Source organism: Mus caroli, unplaced genomic scaffold (assembly GCF_978045245.1).
Source record: "Mus caroli unplaced genomic scaffold, Mus_caroli_1 scaffold_14, whole genome shotgun sequence".
Taxonomy (NCBI): Eukaryota; Metazoa; Chordata; class Mammalia; order Rodentia; family Muridae; genus Mus; species Mus caroli.
The window spans coordinates 84355171-84372475 of NW_028227269.1; the positions used below are offsets into that span (position 1 = coordinate 84355171).

The 17305-nt window shown below is 44.4% G+C and overlaps 1 protein-coding gene across 1 annotated transcript in view; it reads left to right on the forward strand.

The window, feature by feature from the left end:
- Flvcr2 (FLVCR choline and putative heme transporter 2) overlaps positions 1-15679 on the forward strand; it is a 71192-nt gene extending 55513 nt beyond the window's left edge. The window contains exons 6-10 of the mRNA XM_021178943.3: positions 5337-5447; positions 6575-6680; positions 6796-6907; positions 7390-7445; positions 14154-15679. Of these exons, the coding sequence (XP_021034602.1) occupies positions 5337-5447; positions 6575-6680; positions 6796-6907; positions 7390-7445; positions 14154-14231 (463 nt within the window). The 3' untranslated portion in view covers positions 14232-15679. The remainder of the gene's footprint in view (positions 1-5336; positions 5448-6574; positions 6681-6795; positions 6908-7389; positions 7446-14153) is intronic.
- Positions 15680-17305: the final 1626 nt, after the last annotated feature.

Sequence of the window (17305 nt, forward strand, 5' to 3'; positions counted from 1 at the left end):
AACCCACTTCTGTAAGCCTCTGGGCAGGCCAAGTCTCACTTTGGTTGGCCTAGTCAAAGGCCAGCTGAGGCCACTCCCAGGGATGTGGCTGCCAGGCTCAGGAAAGATGAGGAGCCTGGCTCGGCTTAATTACTGCTGGTGAAGCCTGGCTGCCTTCTCCTCTCGGCATCTGTTAGTTGCTTGTTTCGGCCGGATACAAAAGCACTGGCCACCCCCGTCAAGAGGACAGAAGTGTCCCTTCTTCTAGGGCCTGCCCTGCAGCAGGAGAAGGGAGGGACTGGAATGTTGGCCTGGCTGGGTCGTGGGCAGCCAGATGACTTATTTAGATGAATTAGAAACTATAGTAGAGGCCTAGGAAGACTCTTGTTCTGTGTTTAGTACAATCGACCAGCTGCCAACCATCCTCTTCCTCCCCAAACTCCTGGATTTGTCTACTTTGGGTTGGAGGCCGGAACCTGGGAATTGAAGTCTATCTCGGGCTGGGACTAGGAACAGGGTTGTTTTGTTTTGTTTTGTTTTTGTTTGTTTTAAGTAGCCACTGTATGAAGGTAGAGTTGTGGTTTAACAAACACAGCACAATGAATTTTTTGTTTTGTTTTGTTTGTTTGTTTCTCTCTAGTGAGTTTGTAGAATTACTGACAGTGACTCACATTCTATGCTTTTTACAGGGTGATGGAAATAGAGGGAGTGAATGGGGTGAAGGATGGAGGCCTCTTATTCTCAAAATCAGAACATAGTTGCATCTTCTGGAGGCTATGGCTTTGACTGACCTCTTTGCAAACTGCAACTGCATAGGCAATTATTACTCTCCTGATGTGTAGCTTGAGATATTACCGATCTTTCAAAGCTTGGGTTCAGATCCTACCTTCTGCATTGATTCAGCTACTGACTGTTTGAAAGAAGGTTTCTCTGTGTGGCCCTGGTTGTCCCAGAACTTGCTCTATAGATCAGGCTGGACTCAAACTGAGAGATCCACTTGCCTCTGCCTCCTGAGTGCTGGGATTAAAGGCATGTGGACACTAGCACCCAGCTTCAGCCAGTGACTTTGAACACATAATGAACCTCTGTTTCTTCATGAACCTTCATTGGTAAAATTATGGGTGGCCAGAGATTGCAGTCATCAACACATGTAAAGTATGTAACAGGATCTGAACATTGTTGTGCTCTAAGAGTTGCTCCCCAAACCACATGAACACCAATCTCAGTCAGACAGGAATGGTTTATTGAACGCAGCAGACCAGGGATGTAGTTCAGAATTGGGTCTCACCGGGCGTGGTGGCGTACACCTTTAATCCCAGCACTCGGGAGGCAGAGGCAGGTGGATTTATAGTTCGAGGCCAGCCTGGTCTACAGAGTGAGTTCCAGGACAGCCAGGGCTATACAGAGAAAGCCTGTCTCAAAAAAACAAAACAAAACAAAAAAAAAACAAAAAATAGAATTGTGTCTGAAGCTATGACAACGGACATCTTTTTGGGTCAGCTTATAAAGGAAAAAACCCACAAAAAACATGAGTTCGATAAAAGCAATCTACAGCAAACCAGTAGCTAACATCAAAGTAAATGGTGAGAAGCTGGAAGAAATCCCACTAAAATCAGGGACTAGACAAGGCTGTCCACTCTCTCCCTACCTATTCAACATTGTACTTGAAGTCCTAGCCAGAGCAATTAGACAACAAAAGGAGATCAAGGGGATACAAATTGGAAAAGAAGAAGTCAAAATATCACTTTTTGCAGATGATATGATAGTATATATAACTGACCCTAAAAATTCCACCAGAGAACTCCTAAGCCTGATAAACAGCTTCAATGAAGTAGCTGGATATAAAATTAACTCAAGCAAGTCAATGGCCTTTCTGTACACAAAGGATAAACAGGCTGAGAAAGAAATTAAGGAAACAACACCCTTCTCAATAGTCACAAACAATATCAAATACCTTGGCATGACTCTAACTAAGGAAGTGAAAGATCTGTATGACAAGAACTTCAAGTCTCTGAAGAAAGAAATTAAAGAAGATCTCAGAAGATGGAAAGATCTCCCAGGCTCATGGATTGGCAGGATCAACATTGTAAAATTGGCTATCTTGCCTAAAGCAATCTACAGATTCAATGCAATCCTCATCAAAATTCCAACTCAATTCTTCAAGGAATTAGAAAGGGCAATCTGCAAATTCATCTGGAACAACAAAAAAACCTAGGATAGCAAAAACTCTTCTCAAGGATAAAAGAACCTCTGGTGGAATCACCATGCCTGACCTAAAGCTGTACTACAGAGCAATTGTGATAAAAACTGCATGGTACTGGTATAACGACAGACAAGTAGACCAATGGAACAGAATTGAAGACCCTGAGATGAACCCACACACCTATGGTCACTTGATCTTTGACAAGGGAGCAAAAACCATCCAGTGGAAAAAAGACAGCATTTTCAACAAATGGTGCTGGCACAACTGGTGGTTATCATGTAGAAGAATGCGAATTGATCCATTCCCATCTCCTTGTACTAAGGTCAAATCTAAGTGGATTAAGGAACTCCACATAAAACCAGAGACACTGAAACCTATAGAGGAGAAAGTAGGGAAAAGCCTCGAAGATATGGGTACAGGGGAAAAATTCCTGAATAGAACAGCAATGGCTTGTGCTGTAAGATCGAGAATCGATAAATGGGACCTCATAAAGTTGCAAAGCTTCTGCAAGGCAAAAGACACCGTCAATAAGACAAAAAGACCACCAACAGATTGGGAAAGGATCTTTACCTATCCTAAATCAGATAGGGGACTAATAACCAATATATATAAAGAACTCAAGAAGGTGGACTCCAGAAAATCAAATAACCCCATTAAAATATGGGGCTCAGAACTGAACAAAGAATTCTCACCTGAGGAATACCGAATGGCAGAGAAGCACCTGAAAAAATGTTCAACATCCTTAATCATCAGGGAAATGCAAATCAAAACAACCCTGAGATTCCACCTCACACCAGTCAGAATGGCTAAGATCAAAAATTCAGGTGACAGCAGATGCTGGCGAGGATGTGGAGAAAGAGGAACACTCCTCCATTGGTGGGATTGCAAGCTTGTACAACCACTCTGGAAATCAGTTTGACGGTTCCTCAGAAAATTGGACATAATACTACCAGAGGATCCAGCAATACCTTTCCTGGGCATATATCCAGAAGATGTTCCAACCGGTAAGAAGGACACATGCTCCACTATGTTCATAGCAGCCTTATTTATAATAGCCAGAAGCTGGAAAGAACCCAGATGCCCCTCAGCAGAGGAATGGATACAGAAATTCCTAGGCAAATGGATGGATCTGGAGGGCATCATCCTGAGTGAGGTAACACAATCACAAAGGAACTCACACAATATGTACTCACTGATAAGTGGATATTAGCCCAAAAACTTAGGATACCCAAGATATAAGATACAATTTGTTAAACGCATGAAACTCAAGAAGAACGAAGACCAAAGTGTGGACACTGTGCCCCTTCTTAGAACTGGGAACAAAACACCCATGGAAAGAGTTACAGAGATAAAGTTTGGAGCTGTGACGAAAGGATGGACCATCTAAAGACTGCCATATCCAGGGATCCATCCCATAATCAGCTTCCAAACGCTGACACCATTGGATACACTAGCAAGATTTTGCTGAAAGGACCCAGATATAGCTGTCTCTTGTGAGACAATGCCGGGGCCTAGCAAACACAGAAGTGAATGCTCACGGTCAGCTATTGGATGGATCACAGGGCCCCCAATGGAGGAGCTAGAGAAAGTACCCAAGGAGCTAAAGGGATCTGCAACCCTATAGGTGGAACAACATTATGAAGTAACCAGTACCCCAGAGCTCTTGACTCTAGCTGCATATGTATCAAAAGATGGCCTAGTCGGCCATCAGTGGAAAGAGAGGCCCATTGGAATTGCAAACTTTATATGCCCCAGTACAGGGGAACACCAGGGCCAGAAAGTGGGAGTGGGTGGGTAGGGGAGTGTGTGTGGGGGTGTATTGGGGACTTTTTGGATAGCATTGGAAATGTAAATGAGGAAAATACCTAATTAAAAAAAAACCATGAGTTCATATGCAGGTGCAGGAAGTGCTTCCCAGGGGTCAACTCTGACTCAAGACAATATAGACATAACAGTTCATATTGATCTTTGATTTCATGGGTTCTACATAAAGCTATGTTGGAGGGGTCAGACCACAACAAATTCAAATAAAAGTATTAGTTTCATATACCACAGTGTGCTTGCTGTGTCCCACTGTGTTTCTGGCTTCTGAGGAGACATGGAAAGGTTTTGAGCACTCATGTCTGAGTCCTGGTGACCATGGCAGGCAGAAGGGTGTGCTGAGCCAGCACCCTATGCAGAGTGGTACAGGGAACAGAATGCAAGTCTGTTTGCAGGAATTAGGGCCCCAAGACACTCCTGTGAAGGGGAGTGTTTGGAAGCATGGGACAGCTGAGTCTGTCAGCAGATCCAGCACAAATAATAAGGCAGCAGCGGGTAGGCTGCAGGTTCTCCCTTTTTCCTTTGGAGTCCAGCACACTTAGCTCAGCGCCATTGTGTGGAGTACGGTAGTTCAGATCCAATAGGGTCAACTGGTAAAGCTGTGCAAATGGCCACAGGAAGAATTTACAGAGGGAGTCAGCAAACCAGACTACTGCCCAGCGTGGCTATGGAGGTTTGATACTCCAAATGAAGTATTGAAAGCTTTAAGGGAGCTGGGCAGTGGTGGCTCAGGCCTTTAATCCCAGCACTTGGGAGCCAGAGGTAGGTGGATCTCTGAGTTTGAGACAAGCCTGGTTTATACAATGAGTTCCAGGATAGTCAGTGCTACACAGAGAAACCCTATTTCCAAAAAGAAAAGAAAAAGGAAAAAGGAAAGGAGGAGGAGGAAGAGGAGGAGTAGGCAGAGGAGGAGGAGGAGAAAAGAAGAAGAAGAAGAAGAAGAAGAAGAAGAAGAAGAAGAAGAAGAAGAAGAAGAAGAAGAAGAAGAAGAAGAAGAAAGCTTTAAGTAGTCTTAACCATTCGCACCTTGATTATAGCCAATGTTTATATGGAGAGGTCTACACAAAAACAGAACACACAGCTAGTAGAATGACTTCATATTTATTAGTCTTACTCGTTGTAACATTGGTCATGGTGTAATCATTTATTGTAAATAATTGTTGGATTAGTGTTCCTCACCTATATGGAGACACTTCTATGATGTGCCAGCATACTGCAGAGAGTTGGAAATAGAACAGATATTTAGCAGATCCTTGTGGAACGAACAGTTGAGCCTGCTAGGTACTCTCAGTAGAATAGGTAACTCAACTCTTTTACATTTATTTATCCACAGGGAGACAACCCTGGTAGTGTATATCATGACTCTGGTGGGCATGGTGGTATACACATTCACCTTGAACCTGAACCATTTGTGGGTAGTATTCATCACTGCTGGCACACTGGGGTAAGTTCCATGTCTGACGTATTTAATTGGGAAACACAGCCCCTGGCTCCTAGAGTGGCCTGTAGTCTAGGAGGCAATGCAAGTCCCCTTTGCTGCCTCCTCACTGGCTTCAGGAGATGTGAAAATGGTGTTGAAGCATGCCTTCAATGCCATCACCCAGGAGGCAGAGGCAGGCAGATCTCTGTGAGTTTGAGACCAGCCTGGTCTACATGGTAAGTTAGTTTCCAACACAGCTAGGGCTATGTAGAGAGAATTTGTCTCAAAAAACCATAAACAAAACAAAAACTGAGTCACATCAGGTAGCTGGGCTGTCCTGTTGGGATGGAATGAAGCATGGCCTATGCCTTCAAGACATCTGAGATTCTAGGGACTGTTTAGTGGTTCTGGGTCTAGGGCATTAGAGCACAGGTATGCTCTGAGCTTCTGTCTCCACATCTAAAGATGAAAACAAGTGTGGCCAACTTTCTAGGGTGGTTGGAAGGAATGAGAGAGCACATGGTATGAAGACACAAGGGAGCATGGTGCCAGTGGCATCTTCAGATGTGTCAGGTGACAAAATGCACAGAGCCATAGGCATTTTGTAGGGACTTTGCTGGGCTCTACCTCTCAGCTATTTTCCCTCAGGCAGTATGAGCATGTCTATGAAAGTGTGTGAGAGGTAAATACCTGGCTCTCGGTGCTTCTTCACCTCCTATTGGAGGGAGGAAATAAAAAGAACTCCAAACCCCATCTCCTAGGTTCCAGAGATCCATGGTGATGTACAACATAGCCCAATGTCCAGGGACTTCCCTTTCTAACCTGGGACCTATGAACCTGGGACACATATTCTCAATGAAACTGAAACACACCAGACACTCTTGTTTCCCTCCATAAATGCTAATGTGCCATTGCTTGCTGGAGGGAAGAATGTGGAAGACATTAGAGAGCCACTGAGCACAAGGCCTAGACGTCCACAGTGAGCTTCATTTTACATAGACCACCTTAGAGAATGGACAGCTAACCTGCTGGGAAGAGAAAAGCAGGGGAGGGAGGGAGGGAAGGAGGGAGGGAGTCTAAGGGGGGAAGAAGGGCTCCCAGTTTTGTTCTGAAGGCACTCCATTGCCTTGTTCTTTGGGTTTGGACTTCAGCTTCTTCATGACTGGCTATCTGCCCCTGGGGTTTGAGTTTGCTGTGGAGCTCACATACCCAGAATCTGAAGGCATGTCATCTGGCCTCCTCAACGTGTCGGCACAGGTAGGGACCTGTTTTTTTCTTGCCTTGCTGTGATCCTGTAATAGTATGGCATCTTAATCTTCCCCATGGCCTACTGGATTAAGTCTTGTTCCCTGCCTTCCGTATTTTTTTCCAGGTATTTGGAATCATTTTCACCATCTCTCAAGGCCAGATTATTGACAACCATGGAACCATGTTTGGAAACATCTTCCTGTGTGTGTTCCTTGCCCTTGGATCAGCTCTAACAGGTGAGTGGAGGTCTGAGAGCCAGATGAGGCTCAGGCTATTCATTGGCAGCTGTGTATTGACTGATGATTATAATGGGTAGCACACATGAGATGAGAGGGCTTAGTGGATCTGTTTGGGATGGGTTAGTTCTTTTTGGCATTAGAAGGCCCATGTTTGATGCTGACTTCCACAATTTATACAAGTGGACCAGGCTCTAGGGACTCAGTTTCCTAATTTGTATAATGAGATTTTCAGGTGGTAGTTAGATGTATAAAGTTCCTTTTAAAGAAATCCTTAGGTGAATGCCAGTGTCATTATTGGATTCTGCGTCTCAAGCACAGCAGTGCCTTGGGGTTATGGTACCAGTTCTAATCTGATGTTGTGACATAGAATTCGGATAGCAATTACCCTTAGAGAAATGAGGATTCCTTCTCTTATGTGACCTTGACCAATGGATTTGTTTGATGACTCTGCTTTGATGCTTTTTTTTTTTTAATCTCAGCTTTCATTAAGTCAGATCTTCGGAGACAGAAGGCGAACAAGGATGCTCCTGAGACCGTGAGTGTGTGGGAGCTTGGTGTGGGTACGAACTGGGTCTTAAGCTATTGATAAGGATGTAGGTGGGGCTTCCAGGAGCTCCCAGAGGAACTGGTTTTTGTGGGGACTGTGAGACAAGCTCACCTCTCATAAACACGACATCCAAAGAATGTCCATCAGTGGGTGTCCAATATTGCTCTTGTTTCTTAGAATCATGTTCCATTTTCTTTTCTAGATCCTTCAAAAGATTTATTTTTATTTTATGTGTCATAAGTGTTTTATATATGTGTACCATGTGCATGCCTAGAGATCACAGAGGCCAGAAGAAACTATCATATCCCTTGGAACTGGAATTGCAGGTGTTTTTGAGCAATCATGTAGGTTCTGGGAACCAGACATGGGTCCTCTGTAAAAGCAGCCAGCTCTCTTAATCACTGAGCTGCTTCTCCATCCCCATCTTTGACTTTCAACCAGCCTCCAGTCTCCCGTTGTGGTCCTCAGAGCATTATCATTACTGTCACAAACTGTGAGACAGCATCTCCTCTTGTTGTCCTGAACTATGTTTTGGATCCTTGGCTTCACTGCTATAAACTTGGCATCTGTGACTATCGAGGGAGCATAGGTACTCTGTGATAGCCTCCTCACAGCAGAATTATGGAGGTGGAGCCCACAGGTTGTCAGAAGACTTCTAAAAGGGCAAGTCGAGAAGCCGGAGCTGGTGGCAGTGGGGGGTGGGTGGGGTGGTGGGGTGGCACCAGGGGTATGTTCTAGAACAGAAGTGTTTCCCAGCTGCCCATGTCAGCTGGAAACCACTTTAAGCAAAATTATAGGATTAAGTCTCAGTGGGGAACTCAGTGGCAGAATGCTTATTGACCATGCAGTCCCAGCATGGAGGACACAGGTTCAAGTGAGGAGGGAAGGAACTGGGAGTGTGAGGAACCAAAGTAGAATATTTGTTTTGCTTTACATACATACATACATACACACACACACCATCAAATTCATTCCAGATATTCATTACCATCCTTCATAGAAAAAAAATGAACATAGCAAATGTACAAAAGTCTTTAAATCATGTTATAATTCTACCATCTAGAAATATGTTACTTGCCATGTATGCACCTGCATACCTGTAGTATATGTGCATACATGTAGGGTATGTGCCTGCATGTAGAGGCCCATGGTGGTGGCAGGAATTTTCCTTGTTCATCTTCTGCCTTCTTCACTGAAGCAGGCTATCAAGCTGAACTCAGCTCGTGCATGTATCTAGTTTGGTTAGCCAGGTTGTTCTGGGGTTCCAGACTCCACTTTTTGTTGGTAGAATCACAGGTAGGTTACTATGGCCACCCAATTTTTGGTTCTAAGGATCTCAACTCATGTCCTAGTGCTTATCTGTAGAATGCTTAAATCACGGAACCAGCCATCTCTTCAGCCTTGGCTTTGTCTATCTGTGGTTAGTGTAGAACTTACTATGTAGCCCAGGCTGGCTTCAAACTCAGGGTAATTATCCTGCTTTAGCCTAATGAGTGCTGGGAGTACAGGACTAATTAGGCTAATCACCTTTTTTGTTTGGTTTTTATTTTGGTTGTTTATCTCTCTGCCCCCCCCCCCCCATCTCCCTTTCTCTCACTCTTCTCCCTTCCTCTTCCCCTACTTCCTTCCTTTCCTTTTTTTTTTTTTTTTTTTCCTTTTTCATGACCCCAGCCAGTTCTGAGGCTAAAGCGGGTTTATTTTTTCCACCACTTATACCACTTGAAGTACATGCAAGATCAATTCTGGGTCAAGGAACAAGCAACACAATAAACAAAATCCTGTAAACACCTTTCTAGGGGCTGAGATGACCAAGACTAAAGGACTGCCACACATGCCTCAGCTGAGCCTGTTCTGAGCTTTGCATTAACTCAAATGTAAATATTCTTAATCTGGGCCTATTTCCTGAGTCCAGGCCCAAAGTCAGTTTCCTGCCTTGAGCTTACTACTTTTGTCCTGGCCTAATGTCAAGTTCCTGCCAAGTGTCTAGAAGCAAGTGGCCCCAAAAGACTCTCCACATTTCCCCCCTTTTTATTTCAATAACAAGACTGAGCCTGTCTGAGGTCATTCTGACAAAAGTGCCTTCCTTACCCGTCGTGCAATATGCATTACCAACGGCAATGCTGTTCTGTCTTAGGTTGGTAAGGCTCTGTGCTGAATCTTACCCATCCCTGGTTTACCAGCCCTGTTAAATTAATAACTCTGTATGGGGGGGGGTCCATTTTTAGTTTCAAGCCATATATTTTGGCTGCCAACATATTGATGTTGTTAAAGGCAAGTTTTATCACAATAGGCAGGAATAAAAGTATTCCCAGGACAAGAAGGGCTGGTATGATCAAGCCATATATGCTATTTTTTTTGTTTTTGTTTTTGTTGTTTTTTTTGTTTGTTTTTTCGAGACAGGGTTTCTCTGTAGCCCTGGCTGTCCTGCTGTCCTGGAACTCACTTTGTAGACCAGGCTGGCCTCGGACTCAGAAATCCGCCTGCCTCTGCCTCCCAAGTGCTGGGATTAAAGGCGCATAACTCAGGTCACGAATAATTTTATCAGTAATATCTGCAGCATCAAAGCTCAGCGGAGCAGCATTCTTTAGATTCATAATCTCAGTATGCAAAGTTAAAACATCCAGAGAGGTGTTATAATTATGCCAGTGTCTTTGAACTTTTCCCCAATTATAGTGACTATCATTGTAAATTTTAGAAGTAACACAAATCCATTGGTATTTAGCATGACACTCAAGATGGCTTCTTACTCTTAAGCTCTGAACCTTCTCTCTAATAATTTGAATAGTATCATAAAGAGCATCAATTGTTGTTCCAAACGCCTATCTAAATCCCCTTGAATACTGCATGGAGACTGTGAAAACTGACTTAGAAAAATTAATCAAATAGAGAAGTTGTTATAATGACTCTTCTGTTTTCTTTAATGTGACCAGTAAAATAACTGGTCACAATAGACTCAATCAAGGACTGGTCTAGAAATCAACCCAATATTGGAAATAATCTTCATTTGGAAGGCTGGTTCTGGACATCTTCAGAGATAATTAAAAATTCACAACTGCCTTGTATGAAGCTACATTTCCAGTGGATAAAATTGGGACAGGATCTCGATTTCAAACAAGTGTTAGTGCATGTGTTAAGGCTCCTGATCTTTTATTAACTGGCCATGTTAAAATTACTTCTGTTTCTTCTACAGTATTTAATGTAAGTTGTATACTTTCTAATTGTGTTAATGTGTTGAAATTTGACATGCCTGTTATGGTGGTCTATCAACCAGCCTTTGTTTTATTGCCTGTGTGTATTACAGGACTTTGGTATTCTGAAAACCAAAAACCCTTCCAAATACTGGAAGAAGAGAGTCAGGCTTTAAGCAGAAGCAGAGTGTAGTTGGCTTGGCTATTGCTGGTAGAGCAGCTTTAATTAATTACATTAATAGCTAGCACCACTGCTTCTGCAATTGCTTTGACACAACTATTTAGCACAATTATTTAATCATTTAGTAAAAACTGTTACTAATGCTCTTCTCCTTTTTCTTTAAATAGACTCTATTCTAATTACTATAACAATCCAGTTTTCCACAACACACTTTTAATGACTTCAGTGTTCTTTAATATGAAGAAGTATTTATGATTGTTATAAACACTACTATAATTCATGGCCAGTTAGCTCACTTGGTTTGAGTGTGGTATTCATATTATAATGGGGTAGGGGTTGTCTCTGTGACCACCATACTCTGTAGAGTAATAATGATCTGTAAGAGGCAACAAGGCAGTTTGGTTTAACACAACTAAGAAGCAGGCGTGGGCTCAAACTTGGGAAGTCTAACTCTGAGTAGTTAATTTTAGGCATTTTTACGCACAGAATAATTTGATATAAACTTCTCTGGTGGTAATTAACTCAATCCTGTGTATATAACAAAACACATAGATCTCCCTGAGGAACAAAGTAAGCTGAAGATCAGAGGTGACTTACATTGTGTGACACCTTCTATAAAGATGGGTTCTATAGATTAACTGAGAAAAACAAACTTAGGTAAGAATCTGGGAGGATCCAATGAGGTCACAAAGTTCACCAGGCTATTAACCACACCCACTCCCAGTTTTCTAGGACAATTGGGTTAAGCATCTCTTCCTTGGAAGGGATAACCCTAAGTGGAAGGGGCAACCTTGTGTATTTAACATTCCTGGTTTTCCTAGTGCTCATTGGTAAACACACAGACCTCTGCGCCTCCTACATTTTAATGAATAGGTTAGGGGTTAATATGATGGAAGCTGGACTGCTATGCTATGTGTACAGTATTTCCTGGGAAGCTGGATCAGCTATCATGCAGTTTTAAAAACTTATGGGTTGCTAACTTCTTTGGAAAGATGCAGCCAATTCTACCAGTGTTCCTTCAGTAGTGTACATGAGCGCTAAGGCTGGGCATTTATTATTTTGAAAAACCTTTGCCAATTTCCTAAGGCAAATCTTTTCAGTAGGATGTGCTTTGGGCATTCAAGGCGATGTGCTGGCTTATAACTGAGAATCTTTAGTTCTTTACTGTTTGTATTCTGAAATCACATTCTAGAGTTGGCAGGCAGTAGATAGCAAGGGGGAGGAGTCCGTAAGAGAGTGTTTACTGGGAGACAGGGAAAGCCCAAAGCAGGAATGTTGTTATCTAGCCCAGTGTGTAGAGCAAAGGCCACCGTGGACGTGGGCTTTCACTGTGCTGTGTATAGAGACACAATGATTTAGAATACTTTCCCCAATAACACTGGGAAAAGGTGCCTGTAATAAAATATTCTTTGTGAAAAATGTTTTAAGTGGGACTGTGACCTTAGTGTCATGTGACATGAGATTTTTGGTGTATTTAAGTTGGAAGATAAAGGTAAACAAGAAATGTAAATACATTTATATATCACATATGAATATGTATTATATACTAATACTACATTGCCTGAGTTTAATAGTTTAATTCCCAGCTATTCCCAGGTCCTGTAACTCCAGCTTCAGGAGATCTGAGGCCCTCCTCAGGCCCTGCACTCACATGAACATACTCTCATAAACACACACACACACACACACAAAATCAATTACACTCACATCTACAGACATACATATTTCCATCTTGTTTACTTTTTCAGTTGTAAAACTTCAGTCTTGTTGGAGCCAGATCCTTGAACATCTATTCCATTTGTTAATCACGTGGAGTTGTTGGCTCAATCACATTGAGTATAGAATATTAGAGGCGGCACTAAATGGGTCTAGGTGCATGAAGTCCTTGTAATAGGACTCACCTGTTTGTACCCTAGTATTTTGGGCCTGTAGGTACTTGGAATTAAGGGCAGGTCACAATCAGGCTGAGGCTGACAGGAAGGAGGCTACATTGGTCAGGGCATCCTTTCTCTGGAGCCCTGATCATTATCTGCCCTGTGGCACTCAGTGTGACTTAGAGACTTGGAAATAAACATGTTGTCAGAGCCCGGCAAGGACAGGACATACCTTAGTTCTGGTTGCAGTTGCCCATTCTATACATCAGTGAGATGCTGTTTAGTAGGTAAAGAGAGAACTTAAGGACAGGGCCAATGACCTTGGGTTTCCAGCACTTAGACAGCAGGGCTGCATCTTTCCTAAGCTATTTCTGATGGTGATTTTGAGGTGGGGGCTTTGGAGGAGGCAGACATTGTGTGTGTCAAATGCAGAGGGACCAAGTCAGCTCTGAGTTGTCTGAATGGGGTTAGCAATGGCTGAGGCAGATCTGGTGCCAAGAGGCTTGCGAGGTTGAGAATGAGAAAGGCTACAGCTCTGGCCCTTGCCATGGGTGGGACCCAAGCATTCCTAGGGACAAAAGCACTGTTTTTCCAGCTGGCATTGCCTCTGGCTTGGCCCTGCACATCCTTCTCTGGGCCTTGTGTAGCACTGGCTTTGTAGTAGTGTCTGTGTTCAAGGCACTTTTGGCAATTAGAAGACAAATGCCCAAGTTGGCAATATACACCAGGGACCTCACAGGAGAATTTCCAGGCCATGCTTAATCCCAAACCCACTTAACTAAGTGTAAGCCAGGAGACTTCCTATAAACCTCATGCCATCCTTCCCCAAAGAAGCCATGTCCAAACTGGTCCCCTCCAAATGTTCCTGCAGTGATTTTCTCTGAATACGCATAGCCACAGAGTTCAGATAAACATTTAGGGAGTCTTTTTTTTTTTTTTTTTTTTTTGAGACAGGGTTTCTCTGCATAGCCCCGGCTATCTTGGAACTCATTTTGTAGACCAGGCTGGCCTTGAACTCAGAAATCCGCCTGCCTCTGCCTCCCAAGTGCTGAGATTAAGGGCGTGTGCCACCACACCCGAAGGTAGGGAGTCTTAAATTGTTTGAATGGCATCAATTCCATGGACATCATGATAAATCTTCATCCTGGGGGCTGCCTCCCACTGGAGATTCTGAAGGAGGTGCCGACCTGGAACCAGGGACAGTTTAGATGGTGACATGGAGAGGTGAGTTTGGGACTAGGGAATAGAAGGCTGGCTTTGTTCCCTCAGATGAATGGTGTCGGTGGTGGTGTCTGGGGGACACACTCAGGCTGGGCTGCTTCTTTCCTCATGCCTATGGGCAGCCTCCTGAGCTTGGACTTACCACTGACTGGTCTTGGACAGGTAGCTGCTTCAGTCAGGCTGGAGGAGGTCTGGATGTTTCAATTATAGGGTTGTTTTCTTTGCCTTCTAGAAAGTCCAGGAGGAGGAAGAGGAGGAGGAGGGGAGCAATACCAGCAAGGTACCCGTCGTGTTGGAGGCTCATCTCTGAGGTGGCAGATACTCAGGAACACAGACACTCACCTCTTGGTTCCAGTTAGCTATTACTGCCAGTACTGAGATTCTCATGGGGAACTGTTTCGAAGCAGCTGGAAGATGTGCGCCTCGCACGGCAGTGCCTGAGCCTACTGGACCCTACCTGAGAACCTGGATGGTTTACTCGGGGAAAACCTCAACTCTCTTCAGATGCAGACTGGATTCTGGTCCCCACTCCCTTTTAGGTCTGGTCTTGGGCTAGTGCTGGGAGAGGCCGTAGAGGGTGTTGAAGTCATCCTTGCTTGGTCTCTTGCCTTCTCTCATCCCTTTCTTCTCTCGTGGAGAATGCTTGCAAAATTATCCTAAGAAATCTTATTCAGGATATTAACTTTTTCTAATGTCTTACGAGCACTTCTTATTGAAAATGGGCGAACTGCTCTGCTTGAGGGTCACGAGAAAAAGCACCCCAACAGGCCTCCATCATCCCAAGGCAGCTCTATCCTTTGCAACCCCCCTCCCCCCCCCCCCCGCCCCAACTGCAGCGTTTCTTCAGATCGTCTTTCCTAGAGTCAAGGAGACTAAACACCAATAAACCAGATAAAACCTTTGTGGCCACAAAGGAGAAAGCGATTAGAGAAGGCTCTCTGCCTAGGTGCAACAGTGCAGGGAGGGGGCTGCCGTGAGTGTGTGTGTGTGGGGGGCTGAGTTGGGATGGGAAGGTGGTTTCCTACAAAGGTGGTGCTCGCCCACGGCCTTCTGTGTCCCAGACTACTCAGAATATCTTCATTGGATATTGCACTGTGAAATGCAGCCATCAGGGACTCGTGGCTCTAACCTTTATTAAAAGCTAGTCTCACCCACTCTACTCTGACACATAAGGCTCTCTCTCTCCTCAGGAGGAGAGAGGTACAAGGTGGCTCTTAAAATAGACACGTATGTTTCACTTAAACAGGAGCCCATGCATGTTGAGGACTATTTGAACAACCAAACCCTCTCCCTGTCCCTGCTGGCGAGAATTATTTGTCAGCTATTTTACATTTAAAAGGATTCTTTTTAAACCAATCTCAGTTGACCTTTTTACCCACCCAGTCTGCTGGTTATACTCATGGGCTTCCATAGTGTCTTCCCCAAAGAGAAACTGGCAGCTAATTGTTCCTATGCCTTGAGCAACTCTGGTCATGGATTGTTGGGTTGCCTGTAGTACTGGGCGTGTGTTTGTGCAGTGGACGGGAGGGAAGCAGCCGCCTGGTGGAGGAGTGTTAGGGATGGAAGAGATGCCTTACTTTCTGTCAAGAGAGGTGTTTTTTCTTCAATTGTTCAAAGTGGACGTGTTTACTCAATTCATTTCTTTATTAATTCATTTCTTTATTTAAAAAAACAACAACATAATTTGTATTTCCTGTGTGCAATACCAGATATTTTAAGGCAATAAAGATTTTCAAAGTGGTCTGCCTCATCATTTAGTGAGGTAGTGGCAGCTTTGGGAGGTCCCCACCAGGTTATCTCCCTTTCCTGAGACTGTCTGGGAGATGACTGCAGGTAATGGCAGAGCAGCTGTGTCCTTTGTTGACAAGGGTGTAACATCCTGTGGGAGTTTTAAAGAGACTTTAAAGGTTCCTGACCGCCTACATAGAAGCTCTAACTCGGTGGCCAACCTGTGACCCTGACTTCTCCCTTCCTGTGGCCAGGCTGGAAGGTGTTCCTCCCTAAGGGAAGGCCCAGTGTTGTCTTTGGCTCTGCCTCAAAGGGCACTGAAGTGTTTTGTTTGACCACCCTAGACCCACACCAGCTTGCCCTGGCCGGTGTCTGCAGCTTGGTTCTGGCAGCAGCAGTGGACGCCCTCCCGGTCTCCCCACTCTGATTGACATAGTGTCTGTAAGCCAGGTTCACAGCTCACGTTTTCTGCATCTTTCTTACCTTGAGATGTGCCCCATGCCTGTGACATTTTGGCACTCTATTTCTTAGCAATTTTTATCTGGAGAGACCACGACTGTACTAGTCAGTTAGAGGGGAGGTACTGAGCCCTGTTCCTAAGGAGTCTGCTATTCACAGTATGTGCTCAGTGCACACCTGCACCTTATCCCTTCTGGGCTCGCATGTCAAACCATTTGTAAGCTGTGTGCTCAGGGAGCCATCATCTTACACACTCGCTCAGCCCTGTCACAGGTGGTCTCCAGAGGAACCCACTTCTTAAAACAGCGAGAGGATGAAGGTAACTCTTCCCATTGCACTGCCTTTCTGGTGCCGTGGGGATCTGAGGTCTGGAACTACATTCTCTTTTGGTACTACAAGTGAAGCCAGCCTGAATCACAAGCCAGAGCTGTGCAAAGTTGGAAGACCTGCACTGAACGAGAGCCGGAGACCCGACCGAAGCACCACCAAACCCCAGGAAGCCCACTTTTTTTTGGCTACAACAGCCACGGCATTTTTACTGTCTAAAGTCATTTAAGGTAAAATTCCCCCGTAAAGCGCTGATGCTTTCTATGTATTTAACTAAGACAGCAGCCATCTCCTTACCTTTGTGAGCTACTTCTTCCTCTGACCTCCAGCCTTTCACAGGTGCAGCCTTCTGCCTCTCATAGCTTCACGGTGCTCAGTCCTTCAACAGCTGCTGCTCTTTTTGCTCAAAATGCCTCAATGGCATTTAATGACCATTTAATGCTTCAAACAACCTCCTGGGCATTTGAGTCTAGCTGAGGACGACACCCCCTCCCCCCCCAGCTCAGGAAGATCTTTCTGATCTATTTAATTACCATCTACCTAGCTCCACCTCTTGATTCAAACGCCTACCTTTCTTACGGAATTCTGTTTGAAATTCACGTGAGGCCTTAGCCTTGCCCTCACACCCTGGAGTTTTGAGACTGGGCCCAAACTCACAGAGATCCACCTGCCTCTGCCTCCCAAGTTGCTGTGATTAAAGATCTGCACCGCCATGCCTGGTCTGACCTTGCTTCTTTTCACGCCCATGCAGCTGTCTGACTTAGGCTGCTTTGGTCTACTTGCTATAGCTGTTCTCAAGACTCTGATTTTTTGGGAAGAAAATGGGAAAGGGCCATAACTGTTGAGCTGCCGATGGGAGTCCTGATGGTG